The sequence below is a fragment of the Halichoeres trimaculatus genome, unplaced genomic scaffold (genome assembly GCF_033239565.1).
Source record: "Halichoeres trimaculatus isolate MK-OKI-2021-1 unplaced genomic scaffold, fHalTri1.1 fHalTri1_scaffold_34, whole genome shotgun sequence".
Lineage (NCBI taxonomy): Eukaryota > Metazoa > Chordata > Actinopteri > Labriformes > Labridae > Halichoeres > Halichoeres trimaculatus.
This window is the reverse complement of record NW_027437212.1, coordinates 74,398-95,664: the sequence shown is the minus strand read 5'-3', so window position 1 is coordinate 95,664 and position 21,267 is coordinate 74,398. Positions and strand designations below refer to the sequence as shown.

The 21,267-nt window shown below is 41.4% G+C and overlaps 1 protein-coding gene and 1 long non-coding RNA gene across 2 annotated transcripts; both read left to right on the top strand.

Moving 5' to 3' along the window:
• Positions 1-4,803: 4,803 nt before the first annotated feature.
• Positions 4,804-7,496, top strand: LOC141786488 (uncharacterized). The gene is made up of 4 exons (XR_012597791.1): positions 4,804-4,884; positions 5,136-5,163; positions 5,454-5,587; positions 7,374-7,496. It is a non-coding gene; the product is annotated as an uncharacterized LOC141786488 (long non-coding RNA).
• An 8,539-nt stretch (positions 7,497-16,035) lies between these two features.
• On the top strand, positions 16,036-18,138 carry LOC141786481 (zinc finger MYM-type protein 1-like). The gene has a single exon (XM_074665104.1). It carries the CDS (start codon positions 16,036-16,038, stop codon positions 18,136-18,138), a length of 2,103 nt encoding a protein of 700 aa, XP_074521205.1.
• The last annotated feature ends 3,129 nt before the right edge of the window (positions 18,139-21,267 follow it).

Sequence of the window (21,267 nt, the reverse complement as noted above, 5' to 3'; positions counted from 1 at the left end):
GGCTGCAGAGCTGCCTCCACACACTTGGAGAACATGCGGGGAGCAAGAGAATAACCGAAGGGGAGACAATTATACTGGTATTGGACCCATTGAAATGAGAAACGAAGGAATTTCCCGTGTTTCTGAATAATAGAGACGTGGAAGTATGCGTCTTTCAGGTCCCCCGAAGTGAAATAATCGTTTTCGTGGATACATTCCAGTACTTCTTTTGTCATCAGCATGTGAAACAGACGCTGCATTATCACTTTGTTGAACAGTGACAGGTACAGAATGGGTCTCATCCCTCCCGTTTTCTTGGGAACCAGGAAATAGCGGGAGTAAAACCCCTGATTCTCCTCTCCCCGTGGGACTCTGGAGATTACATTTTTAGCAGAAGCTCCTGCACCTCCTTCTGGAGGAACACACACTGGTCCTGTGAGGACAGGTGTGTCTCCAGAATCCCGCTGAACGGTGGAGGAGTCGAAGCAAACTGCCCCTAGCAATCAGCCTGTCCATCCACCTGTCCAGCGAACATACGCGCCGGCACTTTGAGCAACGCTCTGAGAGTGGGCGCACATGTTGCTGTGGCTACTCCTCCGAGAGAGAGGTGAGCCAGCTTAGAGCCCCTGCCGCCGCTGCTTGCGTCAGAGAAAGCTGCGCTGCAGCCCATAGGGGGGCTCGGACCGAAAGGGCTGATCAGGCTCGTTTTCCACTGTCTGTGAAGAGAGGGAAAAAGGTGTAGCCAACCTGTCCACACGGGGCAGAGAATCTCTGTCCGTGGGCTCATGAAAATTTAATTTGGCATCAGCCGGAGCAAACTGGGAGCGTTTCGTGTGTGAAGGAGCGGTGTGCTGCTTTGATGACTCGCGGCTGCGCTGCTCGTTAACCGAAGAGTTACACACATGTACACACATTTATCACAGTTACATGTAAAAAGTTCACTCTGGGAATACTGTAAACAAACCAAATCATTCTTAATAAATGAAACTTATGCCCCAGTGTGACTTATAGCCTATCTGCTGTTTTCGTCTTCATGACGTTTTTTTTCTTCTTTTGTTTGATACGACTTTAAAAAATGTATAATTATACTACTAAGTGACATAGCCCAGAAAGTATGGTACTTAGTTTATTACTGAAAAATTACTGTTGTAAATAAATATCTAAGCAAACATTTTTTCTTGCTAGTTTTTCAGTTTATTTTTTATCTTTTCAATTAACCTTCAAGTATAACAAATTTCAGTCAATGCAATAATAAACTCCTCCTTTAATTACTTTGTCTTAATTGTCTGCAAATTTTCATATGAAAGGAGCACAACCATTTTAGAACTAAATTCCTGATAATGGGGTTAAACATTTATGTAGTCTTGATTTAAGTGTAAACAGAGGTCATTCACATTTAAAAAGGTTTTAGATCTAGTTCAAGTAAACTTTAGCATGTTTTTGTCTGCTTTCATCATATTAGACTTAATTATCCAACAACAAAATTGTGGCTAGTGAAAATGATGAGTGGCTAGTAACTCTGAAAAACCACTAGCCACAGTGGCTGGTGGGCAAAAATGTTAATGTCAAGCCCTGGTTGCGTGGTATCGAAAATCGTATCGAAAATTTATATTTTTCAAAATATTGTATCGAAGTTAGAAATCCAGTATCGTGACAAGCCTACTGCTACCGAAGTTCTCCTAGTGATGCTCATGACTGCTGAAGAAAAAGAGGAAGCAGATTGTATGAACCTGTGGCTATTTATAGGCAGGTAGCGCGGGAGGCCCATCACGTGGGTGGGCGTGGACCAAGTTTTTTCAGTGCTGCGCTGACGCACTAGGGTAAACCAACTAGCGATAGCCTTAAAGGGTGAAGCCTATACGAAATAGAACTGATCTCCAGTGCTCAAGTAAAGGTTGAAAGTTTTTTGCAAAAAATTCAGAGAATGGTTTTGTTACAAGAACACCAAGATATTTTAATCCTTGGGTCGCTTTCCTAAAAGGGAAGAGTTGCTAGAGGGACGTTCTCTGCAGTGGAGTTAATTGGAAAGCACTGGCTTTTATGTAGGTTAATTTTATAGCCAGATAATTTCCTAAATTGTTCTAGAATATCCAAGATAACAGGAAGTGATGAAGTTGGATTGGTGATGTAAAGCAGAAGGTCATCTGCATAAAGAGATAAGCCAAATCGAGAAAATCCCTTCAAATTTATCTTCATAACGAAGCCATACGGCTTAGGGCTTGACCGCTAGAGCAAACAGAGATGGGGAATAGATAGAATATGGAACAAGTAGCTCCACTCCACCCGATCAAAAGCCTTTTCGGCGTCTAGAGATAGGATGATTTCAGCCGGGATGGAGTCTGAGGGCTCTAATTTCGTGGCGCAGTGCAGGGGGCGCGAGCCTGCGCAGTGCTAATTTCGTGCAGCGCACCGCCGTGCGCTGCCAATTTGACAATTTGGTAGACCACTGCGCAGAGATGGGTGTGACGGCGCGCCAGGGGGAGTTGACGGCGCACCAGGGGGAGGTGTCAGCAGATTCATGTTGGCGCAGTGACAATTCTGTGCCAAAAAAGTGCGCTGAAAGCTCGCCAGCTCCAACCTGGTCTATCCTCGGCACAAGGCGGAGCGCACCCCACGCAGCTGTAATCAGCTGTAGATCAGTCAGACCAATCAGACGCTGCGCCTCGCAGGGCATTTAAAGGTGAGGAGAGGCGCTCATTTAATTGGTGAATACAGCGCTCGGCTGTGTTAAACCCACTCACGGCTTTTCTCCTCCCTCACTGCCATTTGCGCGGAGGGAGGCGTGGACGCGCAGCTCTGCGCTCATCTGTGCCTGGACTGCGCCATTCTTGGCACTGCAGGAAACTTGCAAAGTGCGCCGGTCACGCCCTGTGCGCACAGCGAAGGCCGGCGCAGGGCAGGTGCACCTGCACCTGCGCCTGGTGTACGAATTTAGAGCCCTGAATGTTTATTAACCTTCTAGTATTACTGAAAGTAGAGGTGTCCCAGTTTGATATTGATATCGGATATCGGTCCGATATCAGCAAAAAAAAAAAAAAAGTATCGGTATCATATCGGAATCCAATTAAAATCTCTGATATAAGCACTCCGACATAAGCAGTTTCTGTTACCCATTGGTTAATAATAAATGGGTCAGTTTTTCCTCATACCTTCTGTTACTTACTATTGTTCTTTGATTAAATAATATCACATAATCAAGCCTTTTCTAAATTCACCTGAGCTGCTGCACATGGCTCTTTAATATTCACGTGAGTACTCGTCTATGATTGGCTGATCAGGGAAGGCGTTTTAATATTAATGAGTAAAAGTGGTCTGTGATTCGTCCTTTGCGATCATGTGCATATCATGTGGACGTGATTTCTCACGGTGAGCCAATCAGAAAATGAATATCAAAGAGCCGTAGCCACAGGAGCTTGTGTCTGAATTGTTCATCATGACTGCTGACCAAAATAGGTGTTCTGAGCGTTTTCATCCAACACGGAAAAATTGTTAACGGTGATCAACAACACATTTTCTGCTTTCTTTATCCTCCCTAGCTGTTTTCTGCAAACCCTATCATATTTGACACAAAATACATGAGTTACATCAAATTTGCTTAGGAAACATTCCAAATGTGTTTATCAAAGCTTAAAAGCACGGTTTTGAATAATTCTTCATGATTAGTTTCTTTTTCGCTCTACAAGGTTTTTTTTCGTTTACTAAACACGAATCTGTAATGCAGGTTCATCTGAATTGCCATCCTCACTACTTTGTGACTTAATCACTGCTATGTGTCTTTGTCATACAAATTCCATCTTAATCACTGCTGTGCGTTTTTAGTTATGTTTTGGCATCCGGCATAGTATTGTTGTGGTTACTGTCATCATTTCAAATTTCTGCTATCTCTGCCCTCCCAAGGCTTTTTCTTGTGTTGCATTCAAATCCAGGAGAAAACAATCGAAAAAGATGTGTTTAAGTGTGATTTTGGAATGATTTTTCATTTTTTGCAAAGCGTTTTTGGCACAAACACGACGTACAAGACGCTGCAGGTTCATGTGGAACTCTGCCATCCTTGGTATTATGTGACAAAAAAATCACTGTTCATGCTGTGGTTAGTGTTACTGTTTATGACACATTTTGGCTTTCTCTGTCGTCCATATGAAGGTATATTTGGTGCAAAACGACTTCAAAGTCACAGAGAAAGATGACCATAAATTTGAGTATGTGTAACTATAAATCTGCATTCACAAATAAAAGTGCTTTAGGAGTTGTGTAGTTGAATTGTATTGTAGTTGTATTTTTTTGCATACCTGAAGATATTTTTGTTTTGCAAATACGTTTCAACAGTTACAGGTCTTCAGATTTATTTTTTGCAAGTGCACAAATCCACTGTTGCGAGTGCTCAAATCGCAATTTCTGCACTCTCACTTTTGCTCCTGTTTTTCTGAGATCTTTGGTGCAAAACAAATCTGAAGTCTCAGTAAAAGATACCCAGAAATTTGCGTATGTGTAACAAAAAAAATTGCATTCACAAATAAAAGTGCTTTAAGAGTTGTGTAGTTGAAGAATTTTTTTTTGCATACCTGAAGATATTTTTTTTCTGCAAATACATTTCAACAATTACAGGTCTTCAGATTTATTTTTTTGCAAGTGCACAAATCCACTGTTGCGAGTGCTCATACAGCAATTTCTGCACTCTCACTTTTGCTCCGGTTTGTCTGAGATCTTTGATGCAAAAGTAATTTGAGCACTTGCAGGATACAGAGGCGGGGTCTGTTGGAGAATGGCTGCTACTATGACCAATCAGAGCACGGCCCACCTTGGCCAATCAGAGCGGGGCCACCCTGGCAGGTCAGAGCGCTTGCGCGTGGACATGGAGTGAATCTACCAACAAGACCCTTCGCCGCCAGCATCAAGTGATTTAAGGTATTGCAAACCATAGTACTTTTAACTTACAGGATAAGTATGCACACTGGTCGCTCAGTGAGCAATGTAAATAGCTAAACATGACCGCCTTGAAAGGATTAGCTTCTTGTGTTTGCTATAAACTTAGCAAGCTAACAAACAAGTTCATATAAATTAGCCTCCCGTTCCCGTTAAAAACACCCCTGGACATATTGAGCCTCTTTGCTAGCATGAACCATGCCTCACATTTTTTTTTCTATTTTACCATGTAGAAAATGACAGCAGGGTGGGTCCTCTCAGGTGAGTACATTATCATGGCCAATGTTCTGAGACGATAATAGCTAAAGGTTTTGTTAGCCAGTCATATCGAAGTATCTCAGGACTTATCTGGGCATAATCAACAGATTTTTAAGACCAACTGACCTGTCACTAAAAATAAAAATGCCATACCATAATTAAAGCTCATAAGAAACCCACAACCACGAGAAAACTCAAAACCCAAACAACCACATTATGAGTTATGCAAGTTAAATGTACTGTACATTGTAATATTAAGTATCAAATAATATACAAAACCCTTATCTTTCTAGAGTACCACTGAAATTGAGGCTGCAGTACGTGCACTTCTGAGCACAATTAACAGTGCACAAGCTCAGCCCTTCACCTCTGGGCTTGTCACTCCCAGGACTGGAAGACCAACCAGTGTCCATCAGGAGATGTAACGGCAAGTGTCCACTATATTTAAATCATGTTATTGTTGTTTTATCTTAAGCTGTGAAGAAATTCTCAGATACACACTTTTATTAGGGGAGATTGGGGACAGTTGCAACAAGGGACGGTTGCAACAAGCCTTATTTCTCTAATCAGAAACATGCTAGAGTGATGACACTCACACTGCACATGCTCAGTTAGACCCTCTACCCACCAAGAAGAGAGAGGCCATATTGAGCATCTGGTCCTGCTTTTCTCAAGTAAAGTTGTTTTGGAGGTATGAAAATAGCTTTTTTCATGAGCTGTTTAGTCATACTGTCCTGACCTTATGTATGAATGAATCCAAACCTATCTAGTTTGAATCACTGTTTGTTGACTATTAAATGACATGGTGAGCATGTGTCAATGTCAATGTGGCTAGCTAGCACATGGTGTTTTGTCATGACTGGTACCATGGGGACAGTTGCAACTGTTGCAACTGTCCCCATGCTATTAGGTTAGTCATATTAGAAAAGACCACACAACCATATTTTTTTTAACATTTTTAGTTCAAAATAGGCAAAATTAATATATTTTATTGCTCATGATGAACAGAACAGGCGATCATATGAAGAAAGTAACACTAATGATAAACATAATAATTTCCCAAATAACTTGTAAAGCAAAAATTAGCACTTAGTTATTGTTGTATGTTGTATGTGTCATATAAACTTGTCATAGAGTGAATGAATCATCTAAATAGAGAAATTGTATTCTGTTTATTTTCAGTATGCAAAGAGTGAGGAAGAGAGTCACTAACAGAGGGGTTCCCCTCAGTATTTTGGAACAAGCCTTAGATATTATTACAGTTGAGGGCAAATCAGTGAGGGCAGTGACCAAGGCCTTTGACATATGCCACACCACATTGTTCAGGTTCCACAAGAAAAAAAAGAATCTTGCAAGCACGGCATCAAAACATAATATTGCAAGTTATTCCATTCTTTTTGTCCCAAAAATGCAATATTGAGTTTTTATAGCTTCAGTAATATCTGCACATTGACTCAAGGTAGGCCCATGTTTTAAACAAAACAAAACAAATTAAATACCTTAAAGCTGTACAAAAAAGAAAATTGAATTTGAGCCCACATTAGTATTTGTCCTATTTAGACAAAACCCTGAGGATAATTAGTGAAAAGTTAATGTTTTTTTATATGTTGCAACCGTCCCTGATCTGTGTTGCAACTGTCCCCAGGTTTGGGGTCAGTTGCAACGTCTGAATTCCTCTATTCAAATAAATATTCTGATTAATATGTTATAAGTAGCCATCTTTAAATGGTATGGCCATTTGGCAGACAGATGTAGGTTTAATATGTAAAGATTTGGTGAGACTAGTCCAAATATTCTCTGAGTAACTGAGAGTAATGTAAAAAGTGTTGCAACTGTCCCCAGTCTCCCCTATTAGATCAAAATTGCTGTGATGAATAAGTTTACATAATTAACTCCTTATAACTGTGTCTGTGAAATAAATTGGGGGAAAAAGTCCACAGGTTGAATGTATCCATGCCTCAAGTTTTTGCCTACTAGTGTTCAAGGCTAAGTGCTATTGAACATCTGTATGTCAGTGGAGGATGCTTATTAATTACTTCCTATGGAGATAATATGGTTATTAAGAGCTGGACAGGGCATAACAAAGCCTTAACACAGAATTTTACAAATACAACAATATGGTGCAATGCATCTTAAAATTACATTTATTGAAGAAATCAATCATTTTATTTTTCAAATTTCACTTATTGATTATTGTCAAACTTTTACTCAAGATGTTTCCCAGCAATGTATTCAAGGGGACAAAAACGCAAAAAAAGACCAGCAGATGTGCAGACGAGGGTGGTGAATGGAGCTGCAGTTCTACCTGCAGCCTGCCAACACAGACAGAACACCCCATGACGAAACAGTGCTTCTCCAGGCAGGTCTTGGAAGAAGGACTATAAATATTGCAGATGATGCAGATCACACAGAGGTGAGCCTCAAAGACTGACAAATAACAAGATCATACGGCACTGAAAAGATGGTTGTGCAGATATTTCATGAGGAGAGACAAAGATGGGCTGATTGTATTCTGATGTACAAACATATTCCTACTGTAAATTTTTTAATCATGCGTTATCCACTTTTTATATAGTGCATAGGGGCATAAACAGCCAGGCTGAATTTCCTATCAGCCAAGTTACTTTACTTTATATGTTCAGCCACAATATCTTATTCCAGATATGCAGGGTGCTGCTAGAAGAATATCCCAAAATGTGAGATTTGCGTGTTGGCTGGCTGCTTGAAAAAGCTCTTAGTGAGTTTCTCCTGTCACTTATGTAGAGTTTTAGTTTATATTATGTGACTAGTACTCATAATAACAATAATATTGATAATGCATTGTATTTTTGTAAAACCTTTCTCTTTTACTGAATACATTATTCATTCACTCTCACATTATCACAGTGGTGTTGGTAAGCTATACATTTGTTGCTACAGCTGCTCTGAGGCTGCCATACTGGGTCTATGGTCTCTCCAATCACTGCCAGACATTCAGTCACATTTGTACACAGGCAACATGGGTGAAGTGTCTTGCAACTTATACTTGTCTTGTCTTGTCTTGTCTTGTCTTGTCTAATCTAATCTATAGGAGGTAGTGGTCAAAGAAAAAAACACTCCATTGCCTCAGGGGTCTGAGGGGTATACTGCTAAAATTCTGAAGAGCTCATCAAACAATGGAAAGAACATCCTTTACATTGTCCCACTGCAAGACAAACTAACAACCAGTCTACTGCCATTCGATGCAGCTGAGTTTCAGAGGATGCCAAAAAATACTCGTATCACCTGTGGAATGTTGATTCCCCTTCCACTTATTCCAGTTCACATTCAGTCCTGTCAGGAACATGTAAGTTGGATTATGAATGATTTATATAGGGTTCCCGCGGATCCTTGAAAAGTCTTAAAAGGCATTAAACTCATTATTTTAAAAGTAAAGCCTTAATTGGCATTAAAATGTCTTAAATCCAATTTTCAAAAGTCTTAAAATTTTGAACACATCAGTAAGATTTATGTTGGATTGAACTAAAAAATATTTACTAACATTTATCTATTTTTCAAAAATAATTCACCGGTTTACTCTCACAGCAACATCGCATGATCACAATAGCAGAACTAACAAAACGGTGATGTGGTTGCACCAGGATCTTTTAGAGCAGACGCATGTATTGGTTCTACCTACAGTGCCAGGAGATAGAAATAAATGGGGAAAAATTGACAAAAAAAATCCAAAAGTGGCCTGAGAAAATTGACTGTGGCAGCAGTATTGGGAATTAAATTTTTTTAATTAAATTTCAAAAACCATGTAAAAATTGCAAAAATGGCTCTGACAGTGGCCAAAAAAGATGAATTGCTGCAAAATAGGCATAAAGTTCTAAAATTGGGTTTAAAAAATGTAAAACAATGGTCCAAAAGTGGGAAAAAAGTGTTTATATTGAGGTTAATAGGCATGAAATTGTAAAAAATGGGTAAAAATGGTATGAAAGTAGAAAAAGGTTAATAAATAGATGCAAAGTAGGTATAAAATCGCAAAAAATGGCAAAATTGGTCCAAAAGTGGCTTAGGAAAAATGATTATGGCAGCAAAATTGGGAATTAAATTTGATATTAAATTTCAAAAGACATGTGAAAATAGGCATACATTTGTAAACATGGGGTTAAAAAGAAGGTAAAAAGTGATGTTTTATTAAAAAACAAACATTGGGTTAAAATTGCCAGGTAATTCATGTGATGTTTTTATTTGTTTTCTTTGTTTCAATTGTTGTTCGTTGTTGACTTGGTCTTAAATTTTATTTCAAACAACCTTAAAAAAGTCTTACGAAGTCTTGAATTTAACCTGGGTTGAGCTGTAGGAACCCTGTTATAACTAAATTAGCTAATCTACCCTGGCACATTTGTTAATTTTTTAACCATCACAGGATTGAATACTGTACCTTGGTTGACAATGTAACTGCCGGAAAAGTATTTTTTTTTCATATTTTTTATATTCTACTAACAAGAGGAGTGATGCCACTGAGGACCAAACACCAGAGCAGGATGCTGGTTTGGTAAGATGCCACTCATATGCCACTTTAAGGCAAAATCAGTGACAAATTACCAAAACTGATATTAAAAACAAAGTTTTATTTCATTCTTTGTAAGTTCTTTGTAGTTCAATAACCACTGTGTGTGTATCCCCGTATAAGGATGTGCCCTTAGGACTCCTGTCCAATATGAGTAATTCCCAGCTGAGAGCCTGGCATTCCATGCAAGTTCATGTGGGGAAAGGCATAGACATATATACATAGACACTTCATTACGTACTGAACCGCGTAGCGTGTCGCCGCCATATTGGATGGGTCTCCTCACTACATTCCAGCAGCAGACACAAATGGATTGAGCGCAAAGTGATTAATTATGCCGGTATTTTGTGCCACCTACGGTTGCTATAACCAGCGCAATTTTGAGAGTAGATCATGTGGGATTACCATTCACAAGTAAGACTTCACAATAATTTTGTTTTATTGACCATTTATCGTTTTATGTCAGTATAACTAACGTTTTCATGTGAAAATCGGGTAAAAATTCGCTGAGTTATGCTCATAATAGTTGTGCATTCTACACCTTTCTCAGTATAATGAACGTGCTGGGGCAGTGTGTGAGACCCATCCAAGATGGCGGCCAGCAGCTATGTCAGCTCCAATAGGCATCGCCAGTCAATGAGGCGTCTATGTGTATAATGTCTATGGGGAAAGGTATAGCAGACATAAATTGGATACCTATGAGTGTGCAGTTGCCATGGGGGTCCTGCAAAAACTTATTGGTAGTAGGAATACTTGTTGTTTCAAATATCAAAATGAGGTGTATATTTTTGCTTGTCCTTGTGTGTTTTCGTTTATTTATTTGAATTTTTTTAATGTTTAGATTTCCTGGGATTATCTGCAATTCTTCACAAGCGGATAACCCACTGGAGCCCACTCCCATGGAATGTAATGTTCAAGGTAGTTGGAATTATAGTATAATGAAATGAAAGATTTGCATTGTTAGGAATGTTCTCTTAAATCATAGATCTGCACCTTAAAAATTGCTATAAAGACTCTAATATTTGGTTTGTTCAGTATTTACTACAGTGCATAGAGTATGCAAGGTATACTGCCCACTTTGTTTCAGGTACCTTGTAAACTACTTTTGAATTTTCAGCATGGGAAGCGATTGCTGATCCAGAACTAGCAGCGGACCATTACAAAAGGACATTAATTCAGAGCAGTGAAGATGAGCCCACCCTCAAGATCAAGATAGACATAGGGGAAGACCTAGAGGAGCAAGAAGGGAGAATTTTGAGCTTTTACAAAGCTCCCAGGATTGACTGGGCAAGACCCTTTCAAGCAAAGCTACAAGGTACTGATACCTGACCAAAAAAGATGTACTGTGTTGTTTTAAAAGTCTGTAAGCATGTTGGTTTTTCACTTTCTTTCTCTCTTCTATCTTAAGACCAGAGAAGCATACTTTCGGGTTAATTTGGAGCTTGAAATGTATATAAACAATGCTTTTTATTTAAATATCATTTGCATATGAAACAGCTTCTGGATGTACGTTATGCCCAATACTGAATCACAAACTGCCCTTCACTTTTCCATTAATCCTTTGATGAGAAAGTTCTGATTTGTTGAAGGTGGTTGGATGAGATATTCATCCTGTCCTTATCCATTATTGTTGGCTGTTGGCACACCCCCAGTTTAGAAAAGAAGCACACAGAAATTCCAGTACAGCAGCTGACATATTATTGTAATAGTGTTTTCATCCATCATCTTACTCACTTATCTCTGATGGGGAAGTGAGAGGCCAGGGCTGATCCCAGCTGACTTTTGATGAGTGACCTTGACAGGTCTCCATTTTGTCATAGAGGGCAAACTCAGAGACGAACAACCACTCACTCTCACACCCACTCTCAGGACAGTAGATCCATTGATTCTTTGGTGGGACTTCTATTTACTTCTCAAAACCTTGATTTGAACACCTCTATCCACTGCATGTGGTACACTGACTATGCATTGGTACCTCACACAATAAAGTGGATAGAAAAAGAACAGTCAAGTTTGGTACAATACAGGAGGTCACTCTTTGCATTTATGTACTATTACTTGTGTCTCCAGGAGATGTGGCTATTGGAGATGGTGTAAATCGTCACTTCTTCAGTATGGTAATGCACAAATTGCATCATGGTTTCCAAGTTGATCTAGGTAAGTCCTCAAGACAAATGTGTTGTACAAAGTGATATAAGAAAAAGAACACGTTTGCTTAATGCAACTCCTGGACCATGGATTTTTACACAAGTTGAGACAACATTCTTAATGTTTTTCAAAGCTCTTAAAGAAATGGTTTTTTTCCCAATCTAAACATTAATAGTTCTGGGAAAAAAACTTTTTATTTTAAGAGATGAGAATAATTCAAATGAATTATTCAAATGAATTATTCTCAAACAAATATTTTTTTTTCAGTCTGTAGAATGTGATGTAGGCCTGTACAATTTGGCAGCACCAATGTAGTTTCCTCTTTTTTACAGTGGTATGTGAATCTATTATGGGCGTTGACATAAAATTTGTAAATTGCTGTAGGCCACATTTTGACTTTGCATGACTTGTTGAGTTTTCTCTCAACCTAGACTCATAGTATATCCTCAAGAAATAAACCAACAAAACCAAATCCTGTGTAAATGCACAATACACGTGAACTTTTTATGTAGTATTTTGTGTATTTCGGATGGCGCAACAGTTAGTGCTGCAGCCTCACAGCAAGAAGGTTGCGGGTTTGATTTCCAGCTTGGCAGGTGGGCCTTTCTGTGTGGTTTGCATGTTCTTCCTGTGCATGCGTAGGTTCTCTCTGGGCACTGCTGCTTCCTCCCACAGTCCAAATACATGCTCATCAGGGTTAATTGAACACTAAATTGTAGAGAAAAACTTGTAGGTGCGAGTGTGTGTGTGTGAAAGGCTGTGTACCTGTCTGTGTCAGTCCTGTGATTGACTGGCGAACAGTCCAGGGTGTACCCTGCTTGCCCAATGAAAGCTGGGATAGACTCCAGCCTCCTGAGACCCTGAACAGGATAAGCGGTTCAGAAAATGAATGAATTTTGTGTATTTCTTTATTATCTGCTGAACTGTCTGACAGATGTAATAACTGAAATGTCATTTTTGTAACACCCTTAATGCTCAATATTTACCTTCATAGGAAATGCAACTGGGGCTCTGCTGTTTGAGGGCCAAGCTGACCATCTAATCCCATCAACCTCTCAAGTGCTGGTTTAGAGTGAAATGTTTGTTGTGGCAGGAAGGATGATTGGTCATTCTCTTCTACACGGTGGCTCTCGTCTGCCTGGGTTCAGTCCAGCAGTGCTTCATGTGCTGTTAGGTGATGATCCACAGACGGCTACAATTACCCTTGAAGATGTGGCAGACATGGATGTCAGGGAGACTCTAAAACCTGTAAGTCTATACAGGAGAAATTCATACTTTTGGTGGTACAGTTTTCTTTGTTCTTACCACTTTTTGATTAATGTTAAATGTTAAAGTTCTTTTTCACATCCTGATAGACAACAGAGTTGTGTTTAAGCTTAGTGTTATGTTGAAAAATGTTTACAAGGTAATTTAGCACAAGTATGTAAATGTCCCCAAATCAAAGTATATACCACATTGCTCTGATTTTTGAAATCAAAATTATATTAAGTGTGATGCTTCCAATACACAAGCTAACATTTGCATTTTTGATAATACTTGACTACACTATAGTTCTATCTAATACATCTTAACTTACTATTTGAGAGTGATCTTGCTTTTTCTTGTCTTTCTTCAAAAGCTCTATGAGGATCAAGGCTCAGACAAGAAAGGAGGAGAATGCAGCAAACACAGTACACTCACAGAGGATCAGAGAGCAGCCATAATTGACTTAGCACTGGCATGGGATCTTCCTGTGTTGACAGAAACCAACAAGCACACTAACATTAACAAGAATGGCTGCAAGTGATGACACACCTTTTGTAAAGTTACCACGATCGCTCTGTTTTCTTCCTTAGATCTTTCTTGACCATATCAGATGGCCAGAGGATGCAGAGTTGGGGGATGACACAGATGATGGGTAGCCACTTGATTGCAAACATAGAACAATTGGGTACCTGCATTAATTTGTGAGAACAGGTATGCTGCATTCAAAACCCATCTGCTTTGAAGTGTGCCTTTTAAATAGTTTTTTTTTATTGATTTTAAGGACAGAGTTGAGCTCTTCTGATGAGATGTAAATAAGGGACTTCAGCTTGCCCACTGTTTAGTGAAATAGTGCAAAGTGTATGCAGGGTGGAGCATAGTGCTGCATTGAATAGTTGCACGTCTTACAAATACAAAGACCACCTTTCTCCCTCCTTCTCCAGGTGCAAGGCACAAGCACCTTATACAACTGACATCAGAAGAGCCATACTATCCCCTAAAGCTGTAGCTTAATTTTTATTGTTCTATTGATTGTCTCAGTTTCCGATCTTATCTGACATATCTGTGTTGTGCTTTGCTTCTGTGTACTTTCAGCATCCCAAGAAAAAATGAAGCAGATTTTTAAGTTCTAGGTTGGATGGGAAATACCCATGATTGACATGAAGGTGGAGGTTGTCCGAGGACAGCATCCAACTTCATCCACATGCTTCCGCACCCTCAGGTTGCCTGGTCATATCTGCTCTTATGGAGATCTTTTTTTTCAGTTGGAGAGCTGCATCTCAACAAATGACAGTGGTTTTGGACTTTTGTAGGCAAGCTGTGTTAAAGGGTTCATTTGACTCAACAACGACAGGATTCTGAGGTCATTATTAAAAAGTCACGATTTCAGTTGACCTCTTCTGGAGTGTCGTCTCTTCTTTCTAATTTCAAAATTAATGATGATTAATTTTTTTTACAGTTAAAGAACAATGTGATCCTGTGTTATGTTATGTCAACACTAATCACTTTCACTTGAAATGCTAGGGTTAAATAGCTGCCTGTTACCATTTTCACTGAAATTAACATTCTAGTTATTACAATCAAGACAACCCTAAACAAGGCAGACAAAATCATATCCTCAGTGAAACAAACAAGAACTTTGAAACCTTGTTTTGGCGGAAAAGCACCATTTTCTTTGTTTGACCCTTGTGGACTGTTGGGGTTGAAAACAGCCACTTTGAGTAAAATTTTCTGTTATTTGGGGTGCTGGTTTGGCTGAGTGGTGTAGCGTGAATTGGTGTCAAATAATGACCAGTGGAGGCCCGGGGAATAGAATAGAAGAAAGAATAGAAATAGAAAAATACTTTATTTATCCCCGAGGGGAAATTCAGGAGTCACCGCAGCATTTAAGAAAACATAAGTAAGAAAGAGTATAGAAAGTGCAAAAATGTCCATAAGAAATTAGATGACGACATCCCGTCCACCACTCGTCCACCACTCGTCCACCACTCTCCAGCCCAGCCAGTCTCCACCTCCACAGGGTCCAGGACTGAGCCTCCCCAGCAGTCTGTTCAGTCTCTGTCTCCTGGATCCTGTCTGCTCACAGCAGGCGAAGCTCCTCCGATGTGTCGCGGTGTCCGATGTCTGCTCCGTCAGCCACGTCCGTGAACAGCATGATGCCGCTGGATTGGCACAGCTAGCTCATCCACCCCCCGGAGCGAGATTCCACGTTCCCAACAACGATGGATGGAAGGACAGGTCCACGTCGTCACCTCCCAGCTCACATCCGAGAACCAGCATTTCGTCCTCACCGCCTCCTCCTCAGCTCGAGGGAAATCATCAAGCCCTACACTAGTTAGCATTGACATGCTACAGGCTGCTAACCAGTGGCAGTTTTTCACGGAGGCCAAGGGAAGCCTGGCTTCCCCAAAAAATATAACAAGAAAGAAAAAAAATAGCCTATAAACAAGCTTAACCACAATGTATTTTATATTGTCATTTCCTTGTCAAAACACTACATTGGCGCACCTCTGCTTTGGCTTAGCGTGAGAAGCAAAACAGCGCCCTCCTGTCAAGCTCTCATTGTGTATTACACTACGTGTCTCATGCCCTCTGCCCTGTCAGTCAGCACGGAGGCCCGCTTCACTTTGCCTCCCTTAGAAAAAAAAACAGCCTGTATTAGCCAATCAGGTTGAAGCAAGGCTCATCGCTTACTGGTTGATGCATCATTAAAAAAGATATGAGGGAGGCCAGATCGAATCTGGCTTCCAGCCAATAACACACCGTTACGAAAAAATAAACACACTGATTCAACTGTGCCGGCGCCAGTGTGAGTGTCAGTGTTAGCCCACACAGAAAGTTCAGCTATGGATGGTGACAAAGATCTTGATTTTTTTGTAAAAAATGACTTCAAAAAACTTCCTTTTGAGGTTCAACTAAAGGTCAAGCGGGACGGTAGGCCGACTCCAATGCTCCACTTAACGAAGGGCAGAGCCAATGGAAAAGTCCGCTCTTTTTGTGAAGCTAACTATGCTAGAAACGAGTGGCTAACAGGGAGTGCCAGGCTTAACCGGCTTTTCTGCTGGCCATGTCTGCTGTTTGACAGATCAGGCTCCTTGAACAACCCCTGGAGCACCACAGGATTCGTGGATCTGGCCAACCTCGCGAGGGCCATGGAGAGGCATTTAAAGTCCAGAGGCCATATAACATCTGAGCTCAAACTTAAACTTTTCGGACGAGTACGGATTGATGAAGCACTGGATCAAGCGGCTGCAATAAGCGTAACGAGGCACAACCAACAGGTGGAGAAAAACCGTGCCATTTTGAAGAGGTTGATTGCTGCTGTATTATATCTCGGAGGCCAGGAGCAGGCATTCCGGGGCCACAGTGAATCGACCAGCAGCTCCGGCAACAGGGGAAACTTCATGGAGCTTGTGCAGACTTTTGCTGAATTTGACACCACCATGGCAGAGCATTTATCATCAGCAACCGCATTTACCGGCACATCAAAGACAATTCAGAATGACATCATCAAAAGCACTGCTCATGTCATCCAGGAAGAAATTGATAAAGAAATAAATGCTGCTCCATTCATAGCCATTGAGGTGGATGATACCACTGACATATCGTGCAGGTGCCACCTGACAGTCATAGTCCGCTATGTAAACGAGAGCGGCATCATATGTGAGAGGTTTCTTGGTTTCCATGATATTAGTCTGGAGAGAGATGCTGAAACCATTGCTGCAGTGGTGATGAAAACAATTGGCAGCTACAATCCCGAGACAAAGCTGATTTGTCAAACTTATGATGGCGCCAGCTGTATGAGTGGCCAGAGAGGAGGCGTTCAGGCGCTCGTAAAAGTAAAATGTCGGCACGCATTGTTTGTTCATTGCTATGCACACAAACTTAATTTAGTTTTGGCTCAGGGGACAAGCAATATTCGGGAATCAAGACTGTTTTTTGCTTCTCTCGACTCCTTCCACAACTTCTTCAGCCGCTCACCTAAGCGCACAGCACTGCTCAAAGAAGTGGACAGCATCCGCGTGCCCGGCGGCAGCACCACTCGGTGGAACTTTAAAAGCCGCGCAGTGCACGCAGTGCATGAGGGCCGAGGATCACTGATCACTGCATTGGATCGGATCACAGCTGAACCTGGTTGGGACAAGGATGCAATAGCACAGAGCTCGGCATTGAGACAGAAGCTGGATGACTTTGATTTCATGTTCATGCTTGGGGTTTTCAAGACGATTTTTGGTCTGACTGAGCCCCTTTTCCAGGTGCTTCAGAGCAGAGCGTTGGACATTAGAAAATGTGAGGAAAGAGTCAATGGCACTTTGACTGCTTTAAAAGCAACCCGGAGCACCGAAACCTTCAATCAGCTGTACGAGGAGACAGTACAGGCTGTTGGGATGCCAAACCAGCTGCGACGCAAGCAGCGCTGCCGGGCCTGGGCAGATTTTGAGCTGGGAGTCACTCCGGATGGGGAACATGAGGACACAGGGCCTGTGGATGCCTACCGACGCCTCTTTTTCCAGCTGCTTGATGGTATTGTGCAGCACATGACACACAGGTTTGAGGACATGAAGTGTCTAAGTTTTTTTTGTGTCCTGGATAATGCGTCATTTAAGACGTATTCCCAGCCTGCAGGATTCCCGGGGGTTGAGATCTCTCAGTTGGTTAAAACCTACCCAGTTTTTGATGAACTGAGACTGAGAAATGAGCTGCAAGTCATCTATGCAGATACCCTCTTTCACAAGCCACCAGCTGAGCTCCTGAAGATGCTCATTAAAGATGAACTGACCTCTGCCTTGCCCGAAGTTTGCAAACTACTGAGGCTGATGCTCACCATACCTGTGTCAAGCACGTCTGCAGAGAGGTCCTTTTCCTGCTTGAAAAGGATCAAAACCTACTTGAGAAACAGCTGTGGACAAGACAGACTGGGACATTTGGCCAAGATCTCCATGGAGTCTTCTGTCACACAAGACCTCAAGTCCCGCGGGGAGCTATATGACAGAATCACTACTCGGTTTGCCACGATGAAGGATAGAAGAATGCCATTGCTCTTCAAGTAGCGGTGAGTTACATTAAAAAAATGTATGCATCTTGTGACAAATGGGCTGCCATGCCCCTGTACCTGTCCAGCTTCAGCACCGTGGACAGCACCATGGCCCGCCGTGGCCTTTTTGATGACAGAGTTGTCACATTTTTTCTTATGCATAATGTACCGTATTTTCCGCACTACAAGGCGCTTCGGAAATAGGGCGCACCTTCGATGACTGGCCTATTTGACAACTGTTTTCATATATTGGGCGCACCGCATTATAGGGCGCATAGATTAGAAGCTATAGTAGTGGCTGGGGTTGCGTTATGCATACACTAGATGGAGCTGCGCTAAAGGGAATGTCAACAAAACAGTCAATAAGTCAGTCAAACTCAGGCTACATCCACACGAAGCCGCACATTTTCCTGTCCAACTATTTTCTGTGCCGTTTTCAAGAAAAGTGCGCTGTAAAGACGAAGTCGTTTCTGCCGCCAACAAAAGCCGTTTCCAGAGATCAGTTCGGTTCAGGTATTCTCCAGAACGTCCGCCCCCGCAGGCTTACTGTCTCTCACACATGCTGTCCTCTTTTTTTTCACTGGAATGAATGAGAAGTGGGTAGAATAAAAGTACTGTAACAGTAGGCTACATTATTTGCATGGAAATAACAGGTGAATACTGAATTAAATTCGTTGTCCAAGCTGGCTTCCTCAGTAATTTTTATCACGGGCCGCCACTGCTGCTAACAGCTAATTGCGCATGTAAACAATGCAGCCATGGTTACATGTAGGATCTCCAGACAAACACAGGAGAAAAGTAGTAAAAAATACCGCCGAAGCCACAAAAAGTTTGGTGTCCGTGACCGACAATGAACCATACAAAGTGATGATCCACTCCAAATACAAAGATGACGAAAAAGAGACGAAAAAATTACAAGAAACGGACAAAGACGAGAGAGCTGCTGCAACAGGCAGCTACTCGGGTAGCGCCTAGCAACCGTAAAAGCCATGGGAAGCCATGCTTCATCACTTTTTTCAGACTGTAGCTGTGTTTTAATGAAAATACTCCTTTATAACAGTTTCGATAATTCTTCTGTGTTTCGTCACTGTCATCTCCTCCTTATTTCTCTCCTCTACTTATTGAGCATTTTACAATGTGTAAAACAGCCCCCTCCTAAATGTTATGCTGTGAATAAGTGGTGAAAATATGATACTGCACACTGTTGCCTGCAAGGAAGCCAAGCAGAGTTGGCGTCCCTTGGTGAAAAAAATAAAATAAATAACCAATCAGATGAGGCTGCGGTCATGACACTACTCACCTGTGATTGGCCAAGACCGTGTCAAGGGAAGCCACCCTGTCTTTGGCCTCAAACCAATCAAATGACAGAATCATCATCATCATCATCAAGCCACTGAATGAAATCAGCGAGGTTAGCACATTAGCAGTGTGCATGAAGCGGCCGGTTGTGCGTTTGAGTGGGCGGTTGAGTAAATTAATAATACATTTAAGCTAAGTCAAGAGGACAATGTACGCGTGTGAATGAGTGACTGAGGGTGGGGGAGTGAAAGATGTGTGTCGGTGTTCAAAGTAAGTAAAATGAGCGCTCTCTGGGCGCTCTAACAGGTCATTCCATTACATGAAAAAGCGATATACAAGCTGCAACAAAGTATTTTATGTACCCCACTCCCTAAAAATCATACATATTAGAGGCTTTGTCTCACTTGGCTTCCTCAAAAAAAAAAAATCCCCACACCACGCCACTGATAATGACTAATTAATTATTAACAGCATTCCACTGGAGCGAAAGTATAGCTAACTTTCAAAAGACATCTAAACTTACAATATGTGAGTTTAAATTTAAGTCGGGGCACCACCCAGTTTTGGAGAAAACAGGGAAACTCTAGAAAGGTTTACTGTAAGAATTTGTCATTTAATAATTCATAGAATTATTAATTATCAAGTCTCAATAACAAAAGGACGCTACATCAATTGTGAATTCTTTTGAACGGTGTACAGACGTCGTTAATTTCAACCACACAAAGACAGAAACCAATTTCTTTATATATGAAAAGTTTATTTATTAACTAAAAGAAGAAATATGTGCATGAATAAATGAACAGGTAAAAGATATAAAAGGATAAATACATTGATGAATGGAAAGTGAAACTGATCATAAATAATGGAATAAATGGAATAAAAGGACATAAACCAACCCACATAAATCTCACTAACCCACCCAAGATCTCTGGGGCATTGACCACGATATACCAATAAATGCAAGATAGTCTTACGCAAGTTCTGAGGCCGATTGTGAGAGCGGAGGCGGCGACAGAGGTGACTGGGTCCCGCTGCAGATGTCTGCGGATGTCCGTTGAGGGGTGATGGACAGGCTAGAGGCCTACTGCAGGTCATCTGAGCGTCACGGAGGTGATGTCCAATGAGTTGAGTCCGTAGAGTCGATTCTAACAACGACAGTAGTGGCTGGAACAGTGGCGATGATGCCGGGCGTCGGGTTGAAACTTTGGCAGAGAACCACTGCAGGGAAAGCAGTGAGCAGCGCTCGTCTCCTGACGTCAGCACATGAGGGAGAGACCCAGGCACCAATAGATGACGCAGTCGGGCTGAGGTGACTCAGTCTCAGCCTGGAGAGTCTGGAGCAGGTGCTGAGTTGTGTACGTGTGAAGATTCAGGTGCAGAAGGAGAAGAGCCTTCTGGATGAAGGATGAAGAAAGAGCCTTCGCGAAGAAGGAGGAAGGAAGAGAGCCTTCGTGTAGAAGGATGAAGAGAGAGAGCCTTCGTGTAGAAGGATGAAGAGAGAGAGCCTTCAGGAGGAAGGATTAAAAGAGAGAGCCGAGCCTTCGCGAAGAAGGATGAAGAGAAAGAGCCAATGTTCTTGTCCTGGAGTGGAGTTTTACTCAGCTTTTCCCGCCGAGTCAGTAAGGTCACTTAATGCTGACGCCCCTCCACGTCTCATCTTTCTGCACGTGGATCAGATTGTCCCAGAGATTATTAACTAACTATAACTTTAAACTGTAAAGAGATTCCCACATGTAATAGTCAAAATCACATTTCTTATGATTTAAGCTTCACATCAAGACTAAACATGACAGGTTTTCCTCTTTAAGAACCCAATAAAATAAAAATCAAGATGTTACAATGGGAT